This window comes from Mesoplodon densirostris, chromosome 9 (genome assembly GCF_025265405.1).
Source record: "Mesoplodon densirostris isolate mMesDen1 chromosome 9, mMesDen1 primary haplotype, whole genome shotgun sequence".
In the NCBI taxonomy this organism is placed as follows: Eukaryota; Metazoa; Chordata; class Mammalia; order Artiodactyla; family Ziphiidae; genus Mesoplodon; species Mesoplodon densirostris.
In genome coordinates, this window is record NC_082669.1 from 7,042,343 (window position 1) to 7,066,606 (window position 24,264).

The 24,264-nt window shown below is 49.1% G+C and overlaps 1 protein-coding gene across 1 annotated transcript in view; it reads left to right on the top strand.

Annotated features, from left to right (window-relative positions):
- The window catches only part of COBL (cordon-bleu WH2 repeat protein), a 245,674-nt gene extending 245,434 nt beyond the window's left edge, over positions 1-240 (top strand). The window contains exon 16 of the mRNA XM_060108816.1: positions 159-240. Coding sequence (XP_059964799.1) covers positions 159-240 — 82 coding nt within the window. The remainder of the gene's footprint in view (positions 1-158) is intronic.
- The last annotated feature ends 24,024 nt before the right edge of the window (positions 241-24,264 follow it).

Below are 24,264 nucleotides of genomic sequence, written 5' to 3' on the forward strand. Positions count from 1 at the left end.
CCGGCGTACATTTTGAAAATTATTGCCTGTGACATCCCTTGGCAGAGCACACGTTTCTGGTTTTTCTAAAGCTTCTCCTCTATCTGGTCTTATGCCGGTCTGTACATTTATGCCCACCTAGCCCCTGAAAGCGGTGGAATTTGTGGCGTCCGAAGTAGGATTCCCAAAGTGAAAGGGGCTTTGGGCCAGATGGATTTTGAGATCTCCTTTAACTCCAAAACGATTCTGTGCATGGACTGACCCTCTCTCCCCGCCTGTTTCTAGTGGGTGGAGGAGTTAGGCTAATAATAGGGTGGTGGTGACAGGTATTATTTTCTGAGAGACTATGTCCAGATCCTAAGCTTAAGTTCTCACATGTACCCGAAGAGGTCAGTACTAAGATTATCCTCATTTTACACAGAAAGTGAATGAGGCTCAGAAAACCTGAGTAACTGGCCCTTGTTCACATAGGGCTGGACCCAGACAGGGTCAGTCTGGGCACAGAATGTCCACTCTGCACTTGTCTGAAAGAGAGCAGCTGACCCACGAGACCGGTGGGCCACTTCCACAGAGGGCGGCAGGCTTTGCTGAAAAGGGTTCCCACCGAGGAGCCTAGGGCCTCAAGGTACTGCTCGCTGAAGCCGGGACGCCCAGTGATGCCACCCTGGGCAGGAGCGGTCTGAGCACCACTGCCTGGGAGCGTTCCTGGGGCCACGGCCATGGCTCCCGGGTCAGCCCCAGAGCGTGTCCATGTGATGGAGAGGCATCCATGCTGTGTGCTGTGGCCCCGACAGGGACCCAAGACATCACGTAGGGAGGATGCTGAGGGCAATTCATCACTGAAAGCACAGCCCAGCCTCAGGATGCTGGAAAAAGCAAATGTGCTTAACCACATGGCACTGGATGGCAGCCAGTTTCACACTTTCTCCTTTGGACGGGGGGGGGGGGGGGGGGCGAGGGGAGGGCAGTTAAGTATTATTGAGGGCTTTTGGGTTTTCTTTACTTTTTTTTTCATTTCTATAGAATTTATGTATTTATGAACTTAGCACTTTTATTACATAGAATGAGGGAAAGGTGAAGAAATTGGGGTGAATGGCTAAATAAGTGTCCTAATAAATGGACCATGTGGATTCTGATGAAGACAGCTCTGGAATTCAACCCTGAGACAACCTCTTTCCTCCAAGCACATTGCAATATCAATTGAAAGTAAGTGCCTGTCCGTGGGTCAGAATGGCCATCATCAAAAAGTCTACAAATAACAAATGCTGGAGAGGGTGTGGAGAAAAGGGAAGCCTCCTGCACGGTTGGCGGGAATGTAAATTGGTGCAGCCACTATAGGGAACAGTATGGAGGTTCCTCAGAAAACTAAAAATAGAGCTGCCATATGATCCAGCAATCCCACTCCTGGGCATATATCTGGAGAAAACTCTAATTCGAGAAGATACATGCACCCCAGTGTTCATTGCAGCAGTATTTACAATAGCCAAGCCATGGAAACAACCTAAATGTCCATTGACAGATGAATGGATAAAGAAGATGTGGTACATATATACAATGGAATATTACTCAGCCATAAAAAATAAAATAATACCATTTGCAGCAACATGGATGGACCTAGAGATTATCATACTAACTGAAGTAAGTCAGACAGAGAAAGACAAATATCATATGATATCATCTATATGTGGAATCTGAAAAAATGATACAAATGAACTTATTTATGAAACAGAAACAGACTCTTGACATAGAAAACAAACTTATGGTACCAAAGGGGAAAGGTGGGGGGGAGGATAAATTAGGAATTTAGGATTAACAGATACACACGACTATATATAAAATAGATAATCAACAAGGACCTACTGTATAGCCCAGGGAACTCTACTCAATATCTTGTAATAAACTATAGTGGAAAAGAATCTGAAAAACAATACCTGTATAGTTTAGATATACATACATCCATATATAACTGAATCACTTGGCTGTACTCCTGAAACTAACACAGTATTGTAAATCAACTATAGTTCAGTTAAAAAAAAAAAAAAAGGGCTTCCCTGGTGGCGCAGTGGTTGAGAGTCCGCCTGCCGGTGCAGGGGACACAGGGTCGTGCCCCGGTCCGGGAAGATCCCACATGCCGCGGAGCGGCTGGGCCCGTGAGCCATGGCCACTGAGCCTGCGCGTCTGGAGCCTGTGCTCCGCAACGGGAGAGGCCGCAACCGTGAGAGGCCCGCGTACCGGGAAAAAAAAAAAAAAAAGAAAAAGGAAGTGCTGGTCGTTCTCAGAGAATCCAAAGCGACACAGCTGGTTATCAACCTTGATGGTCTGGCTGGTCTGAGGGAACGATTTCGAGTCTCTAAAACACTGTTTCAAAGTAAGAACCACAGGACATCTACATCCTGAGTCAGATTTTTCAGGGGTTTGAGCCTACTCATCTGCAATTTTCTAGTATTTATCGCGTCACTTTACGTTGAGGTTTGGGATAATTATCCACATCGTTTGAGCTTTTGATACAGTTTGAGTAAGGCTGACTGTGATTACATGAAGGCTGTACTCGTCTCTCACATACACCATCTCATTGGCTGGTTCTGGGTCGTTTCAAATAGCTGTTACTCTGTCCACCTCCCAGGAGTCGTGTGGATCAGGGGCCCAGAGAGCAAAGCCTGCCTGGGCTTGCACAGCGGGGAAGAGGCCACCACTGCAACCTTGAGCCTCAGGCTTTCTCTCTCTTAGAACGTGTGCCCATGCCTTCCAGAAAATAATTTTAAAAAACAAGTTTGGGAACTGTCCAGAAGAGCAGCGGAAGCTGTTTGTGCCACGAGAGAGAAAGTGGGGAGAAACACAAGGACAGTGGTAGGAGGGGCTGGGACCAGGCGAGACCTGCTGGCCAGTGGGTGGGGACCCAGACGGGTGTGTGTGTGTATATCCACACAGCGGGCAGCGCGGCCCTGGCAGTGCCCGCAGGAAAGGTCCAGGGGGGCTGAGGCGAGGCCGTTGCTCATCTGGATCTCAGCTTTGTGGCTGCAGCTTCACATGGCAGTCAAAACCCCACGTTTGGACTGTTTCTTGGATTAATCTAAGTGTTGGACCTGCGTTACCCATCCTGGGAAGGGTGAGGCAGTGAGTCTGGCGCGTCTGAGGTTTTGATGCCCTTGGGCTGCAAGCCGGGCCTGAGTAAGCATGATGAGGGTGACCTGGGAGACCCTGTCCCTTTGCCTACCCAATGCACCACATCTTACCTAGAGGCCTAAGGGCTGAGTGACAGGACTGTGTCACTGCTCTACACAGCGACCCAGACCCCCTCCCCTCTCCCCTGCTTACACTCTGCATCTCAGGGCCACGTAAAACCTGCTGAAGGACATGTGACTTCGGAGGCCAGGACCTGGACAGTCCATCCACCCAGAAGCCTCAGCTCAGCCTCCATCAGGGACACCCAGGTGCGGCCAGGCCAGCCTCACCTGGAACCAATGGTTGTCCTCCTGGAGGTGTGCACCTGACCTCGTCTGCGACTGCCTTGCCCTCCCTATTGGTTTGGAACAGCAGACCTGTGACACCAGGGGACACACGTGCGATCCAGGTGACCAGGGCCAACTGTACCTTCTCTGAGGAGTCTAGTTAGGCGGCACTTGTCTGCAGGCCGCTGGCCATGAAGGTCTCTGTGGCTTCGCAGCCGATGCAGTTTGGGATGTGTTACGGCATTTACACCTCGAGTCATTTGAGCTTTGCCTCTTTAGCTTTCTTTCACCTTTTGGGCTTTTAAAGTTGCATAACCTCAAGGAAAGTGAGCCACGTGCGGGACTCCTGGGTCCAAGCGGTGTGGATTCTCAGTACGAGCAGAGGCCCCCTCATCCTTGGTGTTCAGTGATGCTCCAGGATGCGTGCAGCCAGGATAGCGTCCTGGACTGAGGGGTGTTCCCGGCTCTGCCGGGTGGTGTGGGGGGCTGCAGTGCGTGAGTCCTCCAGGCGTCTTCCTCCAGGAGAAGCAGGGCATCCGGCTGTCCCAGGAGAGCTGGCAGAGGCAAGGGACTCACTGCTAAAGCGGGCAGCCACTCACCCTTCCCTGGACATACGTTTTGCGTCGGTGACGATGCTGCTTACGCTACAAGACCAAAGGGTCGATTTGATGTAGGAGGAATCATCACCTTAAAAGTGAGTTGGCGGGTTTCCCCGGTGGCGCAGTGGTTGAGAGTCCGCCTGCCGATGCGGGGGACACGGGTTCGTGCCCCGGTCTGGGAGGATCCCACATGCCGCGGAGCGGCTGGGCCCGTGAGCCGTGGCCGCTGAGCCTGCACGTCCGGAGCATGTGCTCCGCAGCAGGAGAGGCCACAACAGTGAGAGGCCCGTGTACCACATAAAAAAAAAAAAAAGTGAGTTGGCCGTTTTTCGAGGCGATCGGAAGTCTGTGTACCTCCCTGCCCAGTGTGAATTGAACCCCCCGCCTCCGTGTTTGCGGTTATCAGAGGCGTTGCCCGCTCTGTCTTCCCTCCAGCCCCAGATAACAGCATCCTCAGCTCTGCTCTGTCCGCTGCCGCTTCCGCAGTGGACACTGCCCTCCCTTGCTGGGGGCAGGGCTCAAATGGACCCCAGAATCCGCTTCCGCCTTCCGCTCCATCCTGCATTCTCATTCATGGTGAAACTGTGTGCACTGGACAGCCTTTGTCGGTCTGTTTTAAATGCATTGTTTCAGAGGGCCTGGAATGGACACCAAGTGCCCTTTCAATCCGTGTTTATATTTAACACATTCACACGTCCAGCCATTCATTTCGCAAGCATTTCCTGAGAACCCACCAGGGTCCAGAGACTGTAGTAGCTGCTTGAGATGGAGAGATGAATGAAGCCTTGTCTGTGCCCCCGGGGGACCCTCAGCCAGGAGAGAAAGAGGGGTTGGGGGTTTGTCCTTGGCCTTAGGGACATCTCACAAAGTTAGAGACCTGGTGAAAGCCCCAAGCCCTTTTCCTCGTGTGTCCTAGCTTTCCTCCAAGGAGGGCAGAGAGCGAGCATCTCCTCTGTCCAGACCTTCCTGGACTGAAAGTCTGCGGCTTCCATTCCACAGATGGGAAAGTGGGGCACAGATGTCCTGAGGGCCTCGTCCAGGCCTTAACTAGGTCAGTGCCGCTGCCCAGCCAGACTCCGCGTCAGCCCGGCACGGGCGGACGCCTCTGGGAAATGCCTCATTAAGCCCCGTGGTGGGCACGCCACGACCGGGCCCTCCCAGGTGTGCGTTTTCCCACCCCAGGAATTAACTGATTCAGATCACACGTGTGTCCTGGCACTTGGCCTTGGCAGGAGACCCTGTGAGAAGTGATTAGACATGTGACACCATCACCGTCAAAGCCCGGGGAGCCCCTGAGCCAGGACGGAAAAGCAGCAGCAGCAGTGAGAGTCTATTCTTCTACACCTGAGCATCTTCCCTCATGGGCGAGAGAAACCCGAGTTCTGTGACTGCGGATTAGCTCATGAGAACGCTCAGCAGCAGCAACTCTAGGCCGTGCTGGGCTCGGCAACGCACAGTGTAGACCTTTGATGTGTTTCAGTGACGTGGGGAGAGCTCAGAGGCGCAGGCAGGTTAGTTCTGTCTTTGCTGCGCTGAGACCCTCCTGCCTATACAGACCTGTGTTTCCTGCAGGCGGAACCCAGGGATGCCTGTCACCGCTGCAGGGACCCCTCAGGGCCCTCATGGGTGCGGTTCCCTATTCCTGGAAGGAAAACGTTTCAGCTCCTAGTGTTACCAGCTAATCCCCAGTCGTCGTGGATTAACCTCAAGCCCCCAGAAGGTCTCCCCCAGCCCCCAGGCTGGAGGAGGTTCCCCATCAGAGCCTCACCTCGCTTCCCCTCATAACCGCATCGCGGTCTAATTTCAGCCGTGATCTGTGTAACTCCTGTGTGATGCTTGCCCTGCTGCAACACCATGAGCTCCCACAGGTCCCAGCACCTTGCACAGCCCCAGACACAGAGTGGGTGCTCAGTCACTATCTTTTGGGGGAAGGCAGAGAGGGCGCCCATTCTTTGCCACCATATTGCCTGGCTCTCCAGGCCAGTGGCCGAGGGCAACTCGGGGTCCCCGTGCTCAGAACTCGTCTATTTCATAATCGTGATACACTTGCCAAGAATCCACTTCCCGCTGGAAGAAACCACCTTCTTTTCATTTGGAGAATAAGGTAAGTTCTGGACATCTCCGGTCTTCTGCCGACGGTCCCGCCCCCGTTCTGCAAAGCTGGCTGACAGCTGCATGGCTGGGTCCCTTGGGAATCCCTTAGCCCCCCCCCCCCCCCCAGGAACTCGTCTGTCTGGGTAGAAAGAAGGGACCTGAGACAGAGAATCCTGTCGCTCCCTGACAACTTCTTTCCTTCCCCTGGACACCGGCCCTCTGTCACCACTGTTCATTTTACCTTTTTCCGTATACACGTCATTTTCCTTGGCAGGTGAGGAAGCAAAATTAAACTTGGATATTTTTACAGCTTTCTGACTTGGCCTCAAACTGCAAGCTTTGTCCCTTCATTGATTTTCTTCTTGTCCAACCAAAATAAGAAAGAATCTTTCAGGAAGCTTGAAACCTTTGGGATGCCAGGAGCCCTTCCAGTGTTTTTCTTCCAAGCTGCGCCTTGCAGTGCGCCCTCCTGCCTCCAGGGGGCGCCCGCTGTCCTCCTTGCCCGCCTGAATTGGGTCCCACCCATCCCGGGGCAGGTCCACGGGTCACGTGAGTGGGCGCTGGGCAGCAGAACGCTCCCCTGCCCCAACCTAAGTGGCGACCACTTACCAGTGTGGCTTTAAGCTTGGGTTGACAGTAATGGCCATGGGTGTGGTTTAGGCTACCTCGTGGGCAATTCCATCACCAAGCTGTCTTTGTTGAATTGTCCAAGTCAGAGCTTTTTAAGGCTGTCCTTCTTCAGTTTCCTTCTGGACACCAAAGTTCAGGAGTTCTCCTTTTCCTTCCTAGATATTTTCTTCGTTCACTGAGAACTTTTACAATCTGCATGCAGCCATCCTGTTGCTATCAGTGGTGATGAGAGCACCTTCTAGGTCTCAACCAGCCAGGGATTCAAATACCCCCCAGCCCGGGTGTTCTGCACCAGCGACACTCAGGTTGCCAGGCTGGTGTGAAGCGGGCTCGCTGCCAGGAGAGCAGGGGATGTCCAGCCCCCCCGCTTCCTTCACTCGTCTGCCCTGTAGCTCCCCTCGCTGGGTCACAGCCCCACGTACTACCCCTCTGTGTCCTGGCAAGTCTACCTGAGCAACTTGGAACCGCCTTCTGGAAGTGGCTTCTCCCAGTCGGGCTAGGCTTTAGGTGACCGAGGCGTGCAGGATATCTCCTGCCTCACCCCCAAACCTCCGTTCAGTTGTCATCTCATCCCGGCCACCAGGACGCTGGTGCTGGGATGAGATGAAGTGATGGTGGCGCTGGTGACGACGCGATGAGGTGTACCTCGAGCCTCACCGGGCGGGTCTGTAGTGCAAATCCCATCATCCCCATTTACCGGGGAAGGAGGGGGCACCCCCTCCCTGAGACTCGCCCAGCCCGGATGCAAAGTCAGTATATCCATACAATGAATTACTACCCAGCAATAAAAGGAAGGTACACGCAACAACGTGGATGAATCACAAAATAATTATGCTGAGTGAAAGAAGTCAGGCCAAAACTAAAGCCAGGCCAAAAAATAAATAAATATATGTCAAAACATACCAAGTTTTACACTTTAAATGCGTGCAGTTTATCATATATCAATGAATTTGTTAACAATAACAGTCAAGATACATTTTAAAATTCCCTCCCCCTCCCAAGGACCCGACCCCACCACTGCCTAGCTCTCTGCTTCCTTCACTGTAGCTTCTAGATGTCCTGCCCACTTGTGCTGCTCCATTTCCCCAGCATCCACTCCCCACCGGCCTCCTCCTGGCCACGCTCAGAACCACCCTCGTCAAGGTCACAATGCTGCTAGTGCCCTTGGAGGCAAGAATAGCGCCCTTTATTCTCCTGACCCTTTTCAGAGGTCAGGAAATGGGATAAACGTACTGTTAACAGGATGCTGGCTGCACGTTCCAAGAACAGGCTCAAACTGTTCTTCTCTGTCCAGCACGCACACTCTTTTCCCTGTTTCTTGGACATACTTTAGCAAACGGGTTGTGCTTTTCCAAACTGACAATTAAAATCTTCGTTTTGAAGTTAGAGGTACCTCACCGCTAAAGGTGTCTAGAGTTTGAAGAAAAACCCATTGAAAACGTAACTGACATAATGTTTAAACATAAGCTCATCTGTGTCTCCCACCCTGGGGGCCCCCGTGGGCTCCCACCAACGGTTCCCGTTGCACTGTTTGCTGTCACCACGTGCATCCTTGTGGACGCGCGCTCCCCGTGGCTCGGCAAGCGCGCTGCCCATTTCCCCTGCCCCTCTGGCCACGTTCAGAGTCTCCTCTGCCCAAGGCTGCATGCGGCCCTGGACAGAGTCCCAAGACCTCTTGTCTTCCAAATCTCCTCATTCTCCCAGGCAGACCCTTCACCGTCCGGACCGCTGGCCCCCAATCCCACCTCCATCCTGAGCTGCCCTGTGCATCGGACACGAATCTTCCGTGCCCTCCTTGACGTCCACCGTGTGTGTCCCATGGGCTCCATCCAAATCAGCAGGCCCAGTCTCCTCTCTCCACGCCCCCAAACTCCACATCTCATCCCGTTTCATTGCTCAGCTGGTGTGGACGCCGCTGCAGCCAAGGACACACTGATGGGCCGATGTGTTCGTAAGAAGCGAGCGGGTGGAACCCTGCAGCCGTGGTCGTGGCCTGGGGCCATGTCCTCTTCTCAGATGAGCCCGCTGGGGATGGCTACTTCCTAGTGTTTGGTTCAGGCTGAGACAGCGCTTTACACCCCGGTTCTCCCGTCGTTATATTAGAGGCCGTACCCACAGTGCTGACAATGGCAGTAATGCGTCAGTGATTGAGTCGAGCTGAAGTTTTAACGCGATGAGACTCGTGGAGGGCTTGAAATGGTACCTGACACACTGTAAGTGCACAGGAAGTATTCCAGGTGGTGTGTGGTGTTGGCATTATAAGAAATCCGCTTGGGTCCTTGGATGTTCGCTCTGATAACACACTGAAAAGTAGGACTAGATGCCCAGCTCCCAGCGCTGTTCCATTGAGAATGTGCTGAGCTCGGTGGAACCACAGTGAGAAATCCAGTGCTCCTTTCACGTGGTTTCACATGAATCTGTCGCTTTTCTTAAAAATGCTGTTCGCCTTGGCCTTCAGAGGCACAGAACTGTTTCCTTCAAGATTCTGCAGGCACGTTTTCTGCACTTGGGCATCCCAGGAGCATGCAGGGCTGGACTCAGAGTGGCAGGGTGAGCTCACGCATCGAGTGGGCTGGGAACGTGTGGGTTTGGAGCCGCCCCCACTCACTGGCACGCAGCAAGTCCTGCTCCCTGGGGACGGGATGGGGCTGGATGACGTGGTTCCAGCCCCAGAGTCCCCACGCCAGCAGTGAGAGACACAGCTGCTGGGAGACCATGGCAGGCCAGGTAACCCACCACACGAGGGGGCGATCGGACCTGCCCACCCAGGACTGGAAGCAGGAATGCCTTTGGCCAAGAGCTGGTCTGAATGCTTCTTGAAGAAGGAGTCCTCGTTTTCCAGCAGGAAAGGGGCATCCCCAAAGGAGAAACCCCACATGCAGAGACCAGCCCAGACGAGGGACCCCTAACAGACTCAGAGGCTGGGAGGGAGCTCAGAGGGGGCCGGGGCTGGGGCTGGCTGACGGCTCTGGGACCTGCAGACACATCTTAGACCCTCCAGCAGTTCCCGATCTTCTTTCCTGAAGGCAGTAGCAGGTCCCTGAGAGCATTCAGGCGTGTTGTTTGTGTTTCTGAGAGTTTTCTCCTTGGGGCTAAAGGTTTGATGGGTACAGCGTAAACACTCGTTGTGCTGGGAAAGGAACAATGCAAGGAGAGATTGGCACACAGGTCCTCAGCACCCGGATACCTGCGCCCTGGGCTCCGCGTCGTGCCCTGAGTAACTGTGGTTCTTTTTTTTTTTTTTTTTTTTACATCGTTATTGGAGTATAATTGCTTTACAATGGTGTGTTAGTTTCTGCTGTATAACAAAGTGAATCAGTTATACATATACATATGTTCCCATATCCCCTCCCTCTTGCATCTCCCTCCCTCCCTCCCACCCTCCCTATCCCACCCCTCTAGGGGGTCACAAAGCACCGAGCTGATCTCCCTGTGCTATGTGGCTGCTTCCCACTAGCTAGCTATTTTACGTTTGGTAGTGTATATATGTCCAAGCCACTCTTTCGCTTTGTCACAGCTTACCCTTCCCCCTCCCCATATCCTCAAGTCCATTCTCTAGTAGGTCTGTGTCTTTATTCCCGTTTTACCCCTAGGTTCTTCATGACATTTTTTTTTAAATTCCATATATATGTGTTAGCATACGGTATTTGTCTTTCTCTTTCTGACTTACTTCACTCTGTACGACGGACTCTAGGTCTATCCACCTCATTACAAATAGCTCAGTTTCGTTTCTTTTTATGGCTGAGTAGTATTCCGTTGTATATATGTGCCACATCTTCTTTATCCATTCGTCCGATGATGGACACTTAGGTTGTTTCCATCTCCGGGCTATTGTAAATGGAGCTGCAATGAACATTTTGGTACATGACCCTTTTTGAATTACTGGGCATATACCCTGAGAAAACTGTGCTTCTTTCTCCACTGCAGGTGCCCTTGCTCGTGTGACTCAGCAACAAGATGCGATCGTGGCAGAGACCCCCCTGCAGGATGCTGACCACTCACGAGCACCACCCGGCAAGGGACATAGGGGTCTGGAGGCTTCCTGGTCTCCAGGCCCAAACTCGCCTCCTTGACTCTCAGTCTGTCTCACGGTTCAAAGGGATGGGGATGCCCCTCGGCCACGCGGCTTGTGCCAAGGAAATGTATTTGCCTCTGAATATTTAAAGTTGCCAATAAACTGTTCTTGTTGGCAGGTGAATGGGACTATAAACGCTGGAGCCCAACACACTTAATTACATCGATAGACAAAGTGGAAAGAATCATGCCTTAGACCGATTGTGGACCTTGGAGACTTACCACATGTAGATGCTTAAAGCCATTTAGTTGTTGAAAATCTTTCTGAATTCTAGGGAAAATATATAAATCAGTTGAAACAATCTGAATGTCATATGCTACTTGATGTAAGAAAAAAGAGTTGGGAGGCTTTTTCAAAGGTGACTTCACTGAGTAATGAAAGTATTGGATCCTTATTCCTCAAACATTTGGGGTGAAAACCTCATGGAGGGTGGCAGACCATGATCTGTCCAACTCAGTCTATTCAAAATCAACCACGATCACCCAGAATAACAATCAAACGTGATGTATGAACGTGGCAGGTCTGAGTTTTCCTGAGGTGTTGGCTGAGATCAGAAGGGCATTGGAGAGGATGGCAGTGCCCACTTGGATGGCTGTCCCCCAGCGGGCTGTGATGTAGCGCAGCCCTCCCCAGCTATGGGCTGAGCACGGAGCCTGGAGGCTGCCCTGGGAGCCTTAGAAATCCTCTGCGGGGCAGAAGCGTGGATGCTGGGTGTCTGCATGTTATCCGGATCAGATCAAACTCATGCTGATGTTTCACAGTGTGGGTTTGGTCTCCATGCTTTTGCCCAGCAGGTGAATGGCTGCTGTGGATCACGTAGCAGCCTTTTCATAGCACACAGCACCCAGTCTCTGGTATTTATCTTAGAGGTCAACTACGGCTGTAGAAAAAGCTCTTGAAGAGATTACTAGAAATCAAGAGGAATTCCTGAAATAAAATTTCTGTCTTAATGAGGCAACAAATATGGTGAGATCCTTCGAATGTTTCACGATTTCAGAGCCGGGCGTCACGTAGGACGGAAACTGCTCTGCGTTGTCTGATGAACGCCACTCACCTTCCCCAGGGCGGCCAGGGCATCCAGCCAATCGCTGTCACACCACACTGTCTCTACTGTTGGTCTTTTAGTGCCACAAATAAAAGAAAATGAAAGTGTAGCCTTCGTGTGGATTTCATGACTTCATACCGCAGTTTGTTTGGATACCCTATGCCCAAAATAGAAAGGAGACATTTGTTTATTCAATTGGTACTTAGGACTGCTTGCTACCCTTTCCTGGGCACTTGTTACAGCAGATACCAAAACAGACAGGAATCCCTGCCTTCGTGGCATGTAAATCATAGTGGAGGAGACAGACCATAAGCGAAGTAAGTGAACAATATACTGAGTATACTTAGGTGCTGGTAAGTGATTAGGAGAAAAACATGAAAAGGGATGAAGCATAAATAGGGGGATGAAGAAAGGCCTCTTGCTACAGCGACATTTTAGTAAAAACCTGGAGGAAAGGAGAGGGCCAAGCATGGGTGGACGCCTAGCTGGCAGGGAAAAGAGAAGGTACAAAGGTCCTGAGGCAGGATTTTGCCTGGAGTGTTGGAGGAATGAGAAGAGCATAGTGTAGAAGTGTGTGTGGGTGACTGGGGTCCATACAGTTTCCCTGGCCTCTGGCCCCTGGTCCTCACACACGACTTGGGGCCCCATGTCCCAGAGCAGCCTTGCTCCCCAGCATATGTGACGGGAGCAGAAGCGGGCCCTGAGGACGAGGATGGCGGTCCCTTGAGCGCACACCCACCTCATATTGCTCACAAGGGGAGGGACCAACCTGATACTAAATGTATACCTTGTTGCATTATGTTATACTCTGTACCCCACACTGGGTGTGGGCTGTGCGTGAGGGATGGGACAGCCTTCTGCATTGTGCTTTTGCCTTTTTGCAGAGCATTTCCCCGTTGTGCTTGGCGGTTCTCAGGTTCAGTGGTGGTGAGGCACCATTTTCCAGACGAGGATACTGAGTCCAGGAAGACTAAGCAACTGATGAAGCAGCTTCATCGCGTTACCCTCGTTCTTAAATCAGTGGTTCTATGATCCCCGTTCCTACAGCATTAAATCTGAACTCCTAAGCCTGTAAGCCCCCCTCAGCAGTCCGAGGCCTCAGCCTCAGCTCACATCCACATGGAACCACCACCACGGCACTGATGCATCCCGAGGGCACGTGGCACGCCCCTCACCCCTCGCGCACGTCCCCTGCCATAAACGTGCAGCTCCCCCCACCGTGCACCCCACCAACTGGGAAATCCAGCACTGTGCCCACGATGCTGCTCCACACACACACACACACACCCTCCCCGTGTGCTCCTGCGTCCGGGCCTCCTCGCTGCCCCTGTAAGCTCACTTCTGCTGTCAAAGCCGCCCTTCCCCACATATCACTCCTCAAGTCAGCCCCTCACCTGCCTTTCTGCCCACAGTGCGTCAGCCTTAAGGCAGGGAGCAGGTCTGAACGAGCTTTCCGGGCCCAGAACACATGGCCCTGTGTGCCAGGAAAAGGCCTGGTTTACACAGCGTAATTACTCATCGTGTCTCTTCTGTCTCCCCAAAGGTCCCCGTGTGGACACTACACTCAGTGGTGTCCCTCGCTGTCAGGTCCAGTGAGGTATTCAGTAAGTGCCCAGTGAGAGAACGAGCATCCTGGGAAGTGAGACTGGAGCCAGGTGTCCTGTGTCCAGTCCAGGGTTTGCCCCATTTCGCTCTGCCTTCTGTCAGAAGGAACTCAGAGGAAGGACCGGAGAGACCAGGGGGCCGACCCCCAGGGTTCCAGGCGGCTGAGAGGCTCTCAGAAGGAGCTGAGAGAAGGGCCTTCAGGGAAGCCTTCCCGTCCCTGGCTCTGGCCTCAGCCTCCGATCGGGCCCTGGAATCACCTGACTTCTTCCGTGCTGAGAGCCAGGACCGTTTTCCCCATCTTCCTGGACCACGTCATTTCCTCGTCCCCGCGGCAGGCCCAGGGGCAGAGAAGTGGCAGTTCTCTGCCTCTTGCGTATCTTTAGAGCAGCAACCTACTTACCAAGAAGTCCATCCGTAAAAGGGGTTCGGGCCCGGCTGGGTGATCATGCGGCTGCCCCACTGCCTCCAGGGGGACCCCATGATGGATGGTGAGCCCAGGACTGTGGGCTGGACCTCGTGACAAAATCTGGGTGGAGCCTGCGCTTCTGGATCTGGTCTCCCGCTCGTGGCCTTCCCTCTGCCCTGCTCAGCCTTGAGGCAGTGAAACAGGTCACCCCGGGGAGAAAATTCCAGAAGGACCTGCTTAGTCAATGGCTGATGGGCAAATGCCCAACTGTGGGGTGGAAGGGAGATGTCCTAGGAGACAGATGGCTGTGAGTGGCTGGAAAGCCTCTGAATTGCAGTGAAGGGAGAGTGGAATTATCCTCAGGGACCGGTCTGCAGCCGGAGGGCACGGCTGGCCGAGCCCAGGCCTGAGGGCAGGAGACAAGCAAGGTGGTGGCATTTGGGAGATCAGGAGTCAGCTGAAAAGGGTGGCGTGACGGGCAGCTCAGAAGCGAGGCAGTGTGAGATGAGAGCAACTGGCCGCCCTAGAGAGAATACGCCTGGTTTTCACGTGCCACTGGAACTTAAAAACTGACGATATTTTAGGACACACAGAAACATCTGCACAGGCCTGCGGCCGGCCTGTGTTTTGTGGCAGGTCTGAGCAGGGGAACCAGCCCCTGTCCTGTGACCTGGTGTCACACCAGCGTCCACCAAGGACAGCTCGGGGCCTGTGTGTGATGTCATCCCTCTTGCTGCTTTGGGCAGCCTGTGAGTCGTAAGCAGGACTCAGAGAACCAGGAATGACAAATGTAATTTCCTGGTGAGCAATCGCATGACCTCATCAAAACATTTGCTGGCACCAAGGATTAGCCCACGAGGGCCCCCACAGAAATCGAGCCACAGAAAAGCTCATGGGAAGTCAGGGCGGGAACCTGGCTCCCGAAGGTAACCCTTGGGGGTTCCCGGGTGCCCCTGGTCCTGTCTGAGCTGGGGCTTCCCACGTGGGGGAATGCTGTCTCTGCAGCCCTGGAGACTGTGGCTCTGAGTCACCTGTCACCGGACCATTCTCTGATGAGACACTCTGCAGGGTAAAGATGAGTAGAGAGAGGAGGCCAGGTGCCTGGCTTGTGCCCAGGAGAAATCCAGCTGTAGCGAGACCGGGCACTGTGAAATGCTTAGACCCGTCGGGCAAATTTATTCTGCCTCTCATCCAGAGGAGGAAACTGGAGCGTAGGAAAACAACAGTCATTTGCCGAGATGACATAGCAGGCGAGTGTCTGAGCAAGAGCTGAGCGTGTGTGCTGGAGGCCTATGCCCTCTGCTGCTGCTCTCGGGGTGCCCAGTGGCCCACAGTCAGCAGGACCCAGTGTGGCCCCAAGGGGATGCAGCAGCGGACTCCGGGTGGGTCTCATCTGGAACATCTACCCTGACCCAGGTTTCCCAGACCACAGGCTCCTGGGGCGAACGTGGCACCCAGTCCTGAGCTGAGAGGATTTATTTTCTCTTCTCCACTTGCTCGCTTTTACCAGATTTTCTTTCTTAAGCAAGTACTCATCTGATTGTTTCAAAATTAGGCATGGACAGTCGCTGTATGTGACACTGAGGCTGCCTGGGAGAGGGATAAGGCTGTTGGCTGAGTCATGTCTAAGTGCTCCTGGTTTCCCCAGTCCCTGGTTCCCATGATCTTAAGGTTCCCCAATTCTGACTCTGGACTCCAGCCTGGCTCCCAACCCTAGGGGCCACCCTCTGAGCATCTCCCAGTGACTTCCCCATAGCAGTTGTGGCTGTCAGCCCACAGCCCCTGTTTTCTGTGGGCTCCTGCCAGAGAAGGGCAACCTGTCTGGGATTATCTGACCCATCAGAACACTGTTTCAACTTTGGTGAACCACTGAATGGTGCTATCGGTGGGAACTGCACACCTGCCTGCAGAATGAATGATTCACGCCCTTGCTGCCCTCACAGCAGCTCTCTGGATTAAGCAGCCTTGGCATTTGGCCTGGCCTTTTAGACATTGCTCTGGTTTCAGATCCAACCCACACAGGTACTGGTAAGCAGGTACTGGTAAGAGGCATGTTATAGGGTGGTTAGGATGTGACTCTGGAATCAGAAAGCCCCAGACGTGAAGCTCAGCTCTGTTCACACACCCGCCCAGGCCACATGATGGGGACAAGTGATTTAACCTCTTAGTTTCCTCACCTACAGCATCAGCAAAAGTCGTTTTGATAGCTAACGATGATAAATGTGTGTGCTGAGCACAGAGCACGGCACACAGAAAGCCCTCAGTAAAAGCTAATTAACATGGTAGTGGAGATACTCTTTAAGCAAGTTCATTTATTAGTTCTAACAATTTTTTGATGGAGTCTTTAGGATTTTCTACATATAGTAGCATGTCATCTGCAAACAGTGACAGTTTTACTTTTCTGTTCCAATTTGGATTCCTTTTATTTCTTTTTCTTATCTGATTGCTGTGGCTAGGACTTTTTATAAAACTATGTCGAATGAAAGTGATGAGAGTGGACATCCTTGTCTTGTTCCTGATTTTAGAGAAAAAGCTTTCAGTGATCTTAGAGAAAAAGCTTTCAGCTTTTCACTGCTGAGTATGATGTTAGCTGTGGGTTGGTCATATATGGGCTTTATTATTATGATGTATGTTCCCTCTATACCCATTTTGTTGAGAGTTTTTATCATAAATGGATTTTTAAATTTAATTTATTTTTTTTATACAGTAAGTTCTTATTAGTTATCCATTTTATACATATTAGTGTATAAATGGATGTGGAAGTTTGTCAGAAGCTTTTTCTGCATCTATTGAGATGATCATAATATTTTTATCCTTCCTTTGTTAATGTGATGTATCACATTTACTAATTTGCAGATATTGAACCATCCTTGCACCCTTGGAATAAATTCCACTTGATCATGGTGTATTATCCTTTTAATATATTGTTGAATTAATTTTGCTAATATTTTGTTCAGGGCTTTTGCATCTATGTTCATCAGGGGTGTTGGCCTATAATTTTTTTTCTTGCAACATCCCTGTTTAATCCATGCTAAGGAGGTCTGAAGAGAGTGTTGGTCTGAAAAGACAAGATCCATGGATTCTAGTTTCAGGCTATGTCATGCATGGCTGTGTGGCATCAAGCAAGTCACCCTTTCTCTCTGATCTTCAGAGTCTTGTAAAGCGAAGGACTTGGAGTAAATGATTTCTGGGCACCCGGTGTACTGGAATTATGCTTCTCAGCCCCAAAATTTCTGTTGCTCGTGTCAGCCAGTGTCTCAGGAAACAAAGTCTTACTCGAATGATTTAAGGAGATTTTAAAGCAAAGGTTATTAACTAAAGTGAGGGCAGGGTTTAAGGAAAGTAATAAACCCAGGGCAAGCAACAGGGAGGGTCCTTACCATTCCTCAGTCTGTAAAGGCAAGGGGAGGGGCAGTTACTGCAAGCTGGCAGGAGTTCTAGGTGTAGCTGTAGGTGGCTGGACAGGAGACGTGACCTTAGAGAGAAACACAGCTACTGCCAAACCATGGACGGGCAGAAATGATAAATACCCCGGACTGTCTCTCCTGCCCTTCTGCTTCTTCCGGTGTGTCCCACTGTCCAAATCCAACCAAAACTCACAGGCAAGAGAACTTGTTGATGCAATCCATGTCTACTCAGCCTCCAGGAGTAGACAGTAAGGTGGGGAAGAATAGAAAGAAGTTCTGGAAAGGCAAAGGGAATATCCATCCCAATTCCTAATGAGGAAAATTCAAAACAAAATCTCAGCACATCATCAGAGCATGGCTTTGAACTAACAACACCAATAAATATCTGAATTCAGTTGGAATTTGTACTTCTTCCAAGGGAAACAGGGTTGAATTTTTCTCTACACCAATTGGAAGTCTGCCACCTCCTTTTTCCTCTGACGTTATTATTAATGAGGAAATGTGTCTTCATTTCTCTCATTTACCAAAAGCAACCATTCATTCATTTCCCTTCCTAAATAATGCAGGTGGCCAAAAAGTCCAAAGCTGCTCCAAGTTTACCTTGCAATTAATAAGCTTTTCTGAATGTGAAGATAAAAAGATAGAGTCTCCTATTTTGATCATTGTTTCAGCAAGCTACCTTATCCCTGTCTCTTCAGGGCCTGAAATGAGCCAACTCCAAGGAAAAAAGAAATGCTTAAGAAATTAGACAGTACTGATGAATTACAGATTTATTGAAAAGGATAGTGATTCACTGGGAATGTGAAATGTCCAAGGACCCAAATGCAATAAGCTGGAAGGTGCCAGCAATATAAATTAGGCACCGACAGTTTCCAATTAGTAATTGCATGGCCATGTGACAAATACATCAGCTTTGGAACTCTCAGGAGATTTAGAGACGGAGGAGGGAAGAGAACAGGTCTTGAGCAAAATCAGACAGAAATGAGCATGAGTAGGGCTGGGACCTTCCTCCTTCTCAAGCTCAACAACCACTGAAGGCCATTATGTGCCGGGTATGGGCTACAGGCTGGAGACCAGTAATGTCAGGACCACGGTTCCTCCCCAGAGGGGACTCTGCCTTGTGGGAAGACAGGAAGGCGAGGCAAGGGATACATTACGAGGAGTGCAAGCAGCGCTGTAGACACCTGGAAGGTCAGTCCCAAACCACAGCCAGGATGCCAAAAAAGCTTCCCGGAGCAGGTGACATCTAGGTGATGACCAAAGAGTGAGGAGTTAGCTAGTCATTCTGGACGGAGGAAGTGTGCAGTAACGCCAGAGCAAAGCAGAGCAAGGTGGGAAGTTTCCGAAAGCAAGCCTTCAGAATGCTTTGGTGCTTTCTAAGCCACAAGTGTAGACTTTATCCTAAAGGCCATGGGGAGTCTTTGAAGGGTCTTTAAGGAGGGAGTAGCAAGACTGATTCACAAACGTCACTCTAAGTACAGAATGGTTGATGGAGCAGAGATGCCAGAGGGGAGGACGTAAAACCAGTTAGGAAGTGAGCACTAGCAATCCACGCCTGCGAGGAGAGAGAGGGAGTTAAAGGGCTTTTCCTGGCTACCCACGAGATCAAGCAGAGAGTTCCAGAGCATGTCAGAAGCTGAAAACAGGCAAATGCTTGCCAAGACACCCCATACCTGACTCAGAAATTAAACGCGTCAGTAACCGTAGATGTGGTGAATAAAATGTGATAAACTGAGGACCCACAAGATTTCCCATCATTCATGTGCAATCAACACAATTAGCACAATGATGGGTTACATTGTGCTTTCTGTTATTGCAGGGTTTTTTTTAATGATAATAATGATAAGAGAGCTTTTTCTGCATTCCCAGTATTCCATAGGTAACTAGTAATGAACACTATGCACTATAACTACCTGTGTTACTTTTTGCCACCCACCCATCACACAAACCAGAACCCCAAGAGGCATCCTCTCCCCTCTCCCCAGAGCCGATCCATCAGGACCGTGGTCCACTTCGCTTCATCAAAACCCAGAATAACTTTGTTCTGCCCATCTTTGTCTCCTCTACTGCCAGCTTCCTAAATCTCCATACGCGATTGGCTCTGTTTCTGAATTTCTTCTTCTGTTTTCTTGTCTGTCTAACCATGCATGAAGAGCACAGTTTTCATCATGGAGTCTTACTAATGATTATTATGTTTTAATGTATAAAAGGGCTAGCCCTCCAAAGTTGCTCTTCATTTAATGTCATTTATTTAGGTCTTCATTCTAGACCGTTTATTCTTCCAAATCAAATTTAAAATCAACTTGCTTAACCTCAGGAAAAAAATATGGTATTTTTATTGAGATATCAATGAATTATAAATTAAATCTGAGAAAGTCAACATAATACACATACATGTGTGTGTATATATATATATATTTATATATATATATACATGTGGATATTTATTTGTCCAGTTTTTTTTTTTTTGCAGTACGTGGGCCTCTCACTGTTGTGGTCTCTCTCGTTGCAGAGCACAGGCTCCGGACACGCAGGCTCAGCAGCCATGGCTCACGGGCCCAGCCGCTCCCCGGCATGTGGCATCTTCCTGGACCGGGGCACGAACCCGTGTCCCCTGCATCGGCAGGTGGACTCTCAACCACTGCGCCACCAGGGAAGCCCAGCATGTACCTTTTTGAATTATAGTTTTGTCTGGGTATATGCCCAGGAGTGGGATTGCTGGGTCAAATGGTAATTCTATTTTTAGTTTTCTGAGGGTTCCTCAGAAAACCTTCATACCGTTCTCCATAGTGGCTGCACCTATTTACATTTCACCAACAGTGTAGGAGGGTTCCCTTTTCTCCACACCCTCTCCAGCATTTGTTATTTGCAGACTTTTTGGTGATGGCCATTCTGACTGGTGTGAGGTGGTACCTCATTGTAGTTTTGATTTGCATTTCTCTAATAATTAGTGATCTTGAGCATCTTTTCATGTGCCTACTGACCATCTTTCTGTAAGAAGCTGCCTTTTGATATGGGTTATTAATCCATCTTAAGTTTTTTTAATCACAAATGGGTACTGAATTTTGTTAACCCTTTTTGGCATCTATCAAGAGAATAGAATTTTTCTGCTTAGATCTATTAACATACTGAGTTATATTAATAGGTTCTCTAGTATTGAATCACTTTTGCATTTCTGAAATATGCACCATTCGGTCACAGTGAATTCATATTTACATGAGCTATTGGATTCTATTTACCATTATTTTACTTAATTTTTTTTTTGCAGTACGCGGGCCTCTCACTGCCGTGGCCTCTCCCCTTGCGGAACACAGGCTCCGGACGCGCAGGCTCAGCGGCCATGGCTCACGGGCCCAGCCGCTCCACGGCATGCGGGATCCTCCTGGACCGGGGCACGAACCCGTGTCCCCTGCATCGGCAGGCGGGCTCTCAACCACTGCGCCACCAGGGAAGCCCTATTTAATATTTCTGCATTGAAATTCATGTGTGAGATTGGGCTGTAATTACTTTTTCAGATTGTATTTGTCCAGGTTTTGTATCCATATCATACTTGCTTCAAGTCCTTCTGTTTTAAAGCTCTGGAATCTTTTAAGTAGCGCTGCAATTATCTGATTTTTAATGATTTTTCAGGATTTTCCTAGGAAACCATCTAGTCATGGTGCTTATTTGTAAGGAAGAATTTTCACTACTTTTTCTGTTTCTTCTGTGGGAATTGGTCTGATTATCCTTTCTATGCCTGTGGGAGTCAGCTTTGGTAAATTATATTTCCTAAAAAGTTACCAATCTAAGTTGTCAAACTTAGTTGCAGAACATTCTGCTAAATGTATAATTTCTTTTTATTCCCTCTTTGGGTGACTGTTTTCCTGTAGTCATCTTTTATTTTGTGTACTTGTGCTTTCTCTCATTCTTCATTTATTTTATTAAGCTGGCTAATGGCTTATCAATTTTGTTGCTATTTTTTTCAAAGAGCAAGCTTTATATTTTCTTATTAAATTCTGCTGTGGATTTTATTTCCAAATCTTTAATTTCTGCTTTACTGTCATCGATTACTTCTTTCTCTCCACTTACTTTGTTACCCTCTCCAGTTTTTTGACTTGTCAAATCATTTGTACAGATTCATTTTTTGTAGAGTATTCACTGCTATGAATTTTAGACTCTGATGTATTGTGTTTCTATTATTGTGATTTTCTAGAAGTTCTGAAACTTAGCTTTGTAGTTACCCTTTGAGCCAAGGGTTGCTTAATAGCCAATGGCTGCCTAGTGAAATGATCCCCAACAGAAAGAAAACAAGGACAGGAGTCCCGCAGTTGCCCTGACTTACTGCCTTGAGCCAGTTTCCAAATTATTGGAGGGCTCTTTAAAATGTGTTGTTAATTTTTATATGATTGCATTACAGTCATAAATCCTGTTCATATTATTTTATTTTGGGGAGCTACTGAAGATCTTTTCACATACCTTAAAATATGGTCAGTTTTTAAGTTCCACTCACACTTGAAAAGCAGGTGTATTCTCTATAGCCGGGTTTTACAACCCTATGTGTCTCTGTAAAACTTAACCTACTGATTCTGCTGCCTAGGCATTTTGTGTTCTTATTAACTGTTTTGTCTGCTTGACTTGTCTTCAACTGAGAAGAACTTTCCTGTTATGAATGTGTCGTGGTCTCTTTCTCCTCTAGTTTCTGCTTCATAAAAGTTATTGCTCTGATGTTGAAAGCATAGGCATCCATAATTCTTTCATTTTCTTTACAAATTTTTTATCTGTGTATTATTGGTGTTTGGATTTGTTGTGTTTTAATTAATTGGCTTGGAGGGCTTGGATTCTGCCTTTTCTGATCATCTCTTCATTTGGGTTGCCTTATGTAAATCCTGAGATGAGGGTTCAGATGCAAGTGGTTTATTTGAGAAGTGAAGAAAACACTGGTGAGGGTGGGAAGGGTGTCAGGGGTGGGTGAACAGCCCATAAGTGGTGGTTATAAAGCCATTTACTGCCCTGCCTCCAGAGCTTTATTCCCCTTGGCAATCCTAGCTGTCAGTGCCTCAGGGTTATCCTGTCCAAGGGGAGAGGGTGCTGGTAAATATACACGTATACCAACCTCCATCATTGATTCATTGAGGACCGATCCCAGAGGATATTAATCCTCTAGCACTCAGGCCTGCCACACAGGTAACAAAAACCCTGAATCCAGAGAAAGCCACCATGCAAAGAAATGATGCACTGGAACTGTGGCTGGTGAGCAGTGAAGCAGAAAGAATGAGAGATGGGAATAGGACCCGCCATGTCCGTTCCCACCATCAAGACCTTAAATCCTGCTTGCTTGCTATTTGTATTGACCTGGCATATCTTTGTCTATAACCTCGATTTTGAATTTTCTGAATCTCTTTATTCCAGCTTATGTCTTATAAACAGCAGAGAGTTGGATTTTGCTCTGTTAGTCCACCCAATAAGCTTTTGCTGTTATTGTGTGAGTTAAGCCAAGGTACCTTTATTAATTTAGCCAAAATGTCTGGCCCATGATATCGCTTATGCTATATTTCAATATGTAGGTGTTTTACATGTCATCAAAATGAAGCTATAGGAAATAGATTTACCCTCATACCTGAAATAACCAAAAGAAAGAACATCTGGCAATTAGGTGACCCATCACAGAAAGATAACAAAGACGTGAGCCCTACAACAGCTGGGCTTCTGGCTTTGGGAGAGTTTCCAGGGGGAGGTGCAGGTGTGGGAGCCCAGGCAGAGCCTGTGGTCTCCTCTGAGCACAGCAGATGCAGCCAGGAGTCAAGGAGAACATGGCAGAGAGAGTCAACAGAAAGTGAACTTGGGAAGAAGTGCTGCACAGGGAAGTGCCAGTCTGCAGAGGGTCCCCCTTGAATATTCAGCTGAGTACTGATCAGTGAATGTATGTAGGAAATTAGCAGAGGTAGGAGCTCAAACCATCCCAAAGGACTGGAAGGAAGGAGCTATAGCTGACACTCATACAAGGTTGGGAACAGTGCCCGTCCCATTGTAGACCGGACCTCCTGTCTCGTGGGGCATTGGGTCAAGTATGCAGAAGGGTCTTGCTTCAGCTGTGTGGAATCAGTAGCCTAGGAATTTCAAACAAATTCACTTGAAATGGATCATCAACCTAAATGTAAGATCCTGATGGAAACTTTCATGCAGCAATCAACTTTGATGCTGTTAAAAAACAAAATTCAACTGAGTAAGTTTTAAAGGTCTTATTGGCTTTATTCAATGATTCATGAGTCAGGCAGCATGCCTTCAAGCAGATGAAAGGAGCTCCAAGGAGCTGTACAGAATGAAAGACTTTGATAGGCAGAAGGGGGCAGGACAAGGAAGTGACTAGCAAAGAGTGAATCCTTTGTGGCAAGGTCACCTTCCTCTAGGGGACCTCAGGGGCCTGGTGGATGACCTCACCAGTGCTGACCAGGTGATTCCAGAGGGACTGGTTTAAGATTCCACTCCTGGGGGAGGCTGAAACTGTAATTAAATATAGGTATTAAGTCTCAGTTTGTTGATGAGTGCTTGGCACAAATGACTCCATTTGGGGTCTGTTGTCTCTTTTTTAACAATTCTCCCTTTTGATGAGGCTCTCAGCTTAACTGAGAGATGTGATCAAACTTTAAGACCTTAGTGTCACTCCCAGATACTGTTCTGAAGTTCTCACAACTTTTGCTGATCCTTGTGTGGTAGTCACGGGTCATGATTTTTTTGCTGAATCATTGTTGTTTTGATAAATCCCAACTACAGGTTTATGTTTTTTTTAAAATTGGTCATTCTGTTCATTCATCTTCTGATGTTCCAGACCTAGGAGGTTATTTCTTTGGTGGCTAGTGGCTGCAAACAAGTTTTGAAGCCTTTGAGAGAATACAGTGCACCAGGGAGACTATTATTATTATAAGCAGGATAATTCCCAATGTCTGGAGTGCACTTTGGAACCATGGCCCCAGGACCCAAACCAATCAAAGCATATGA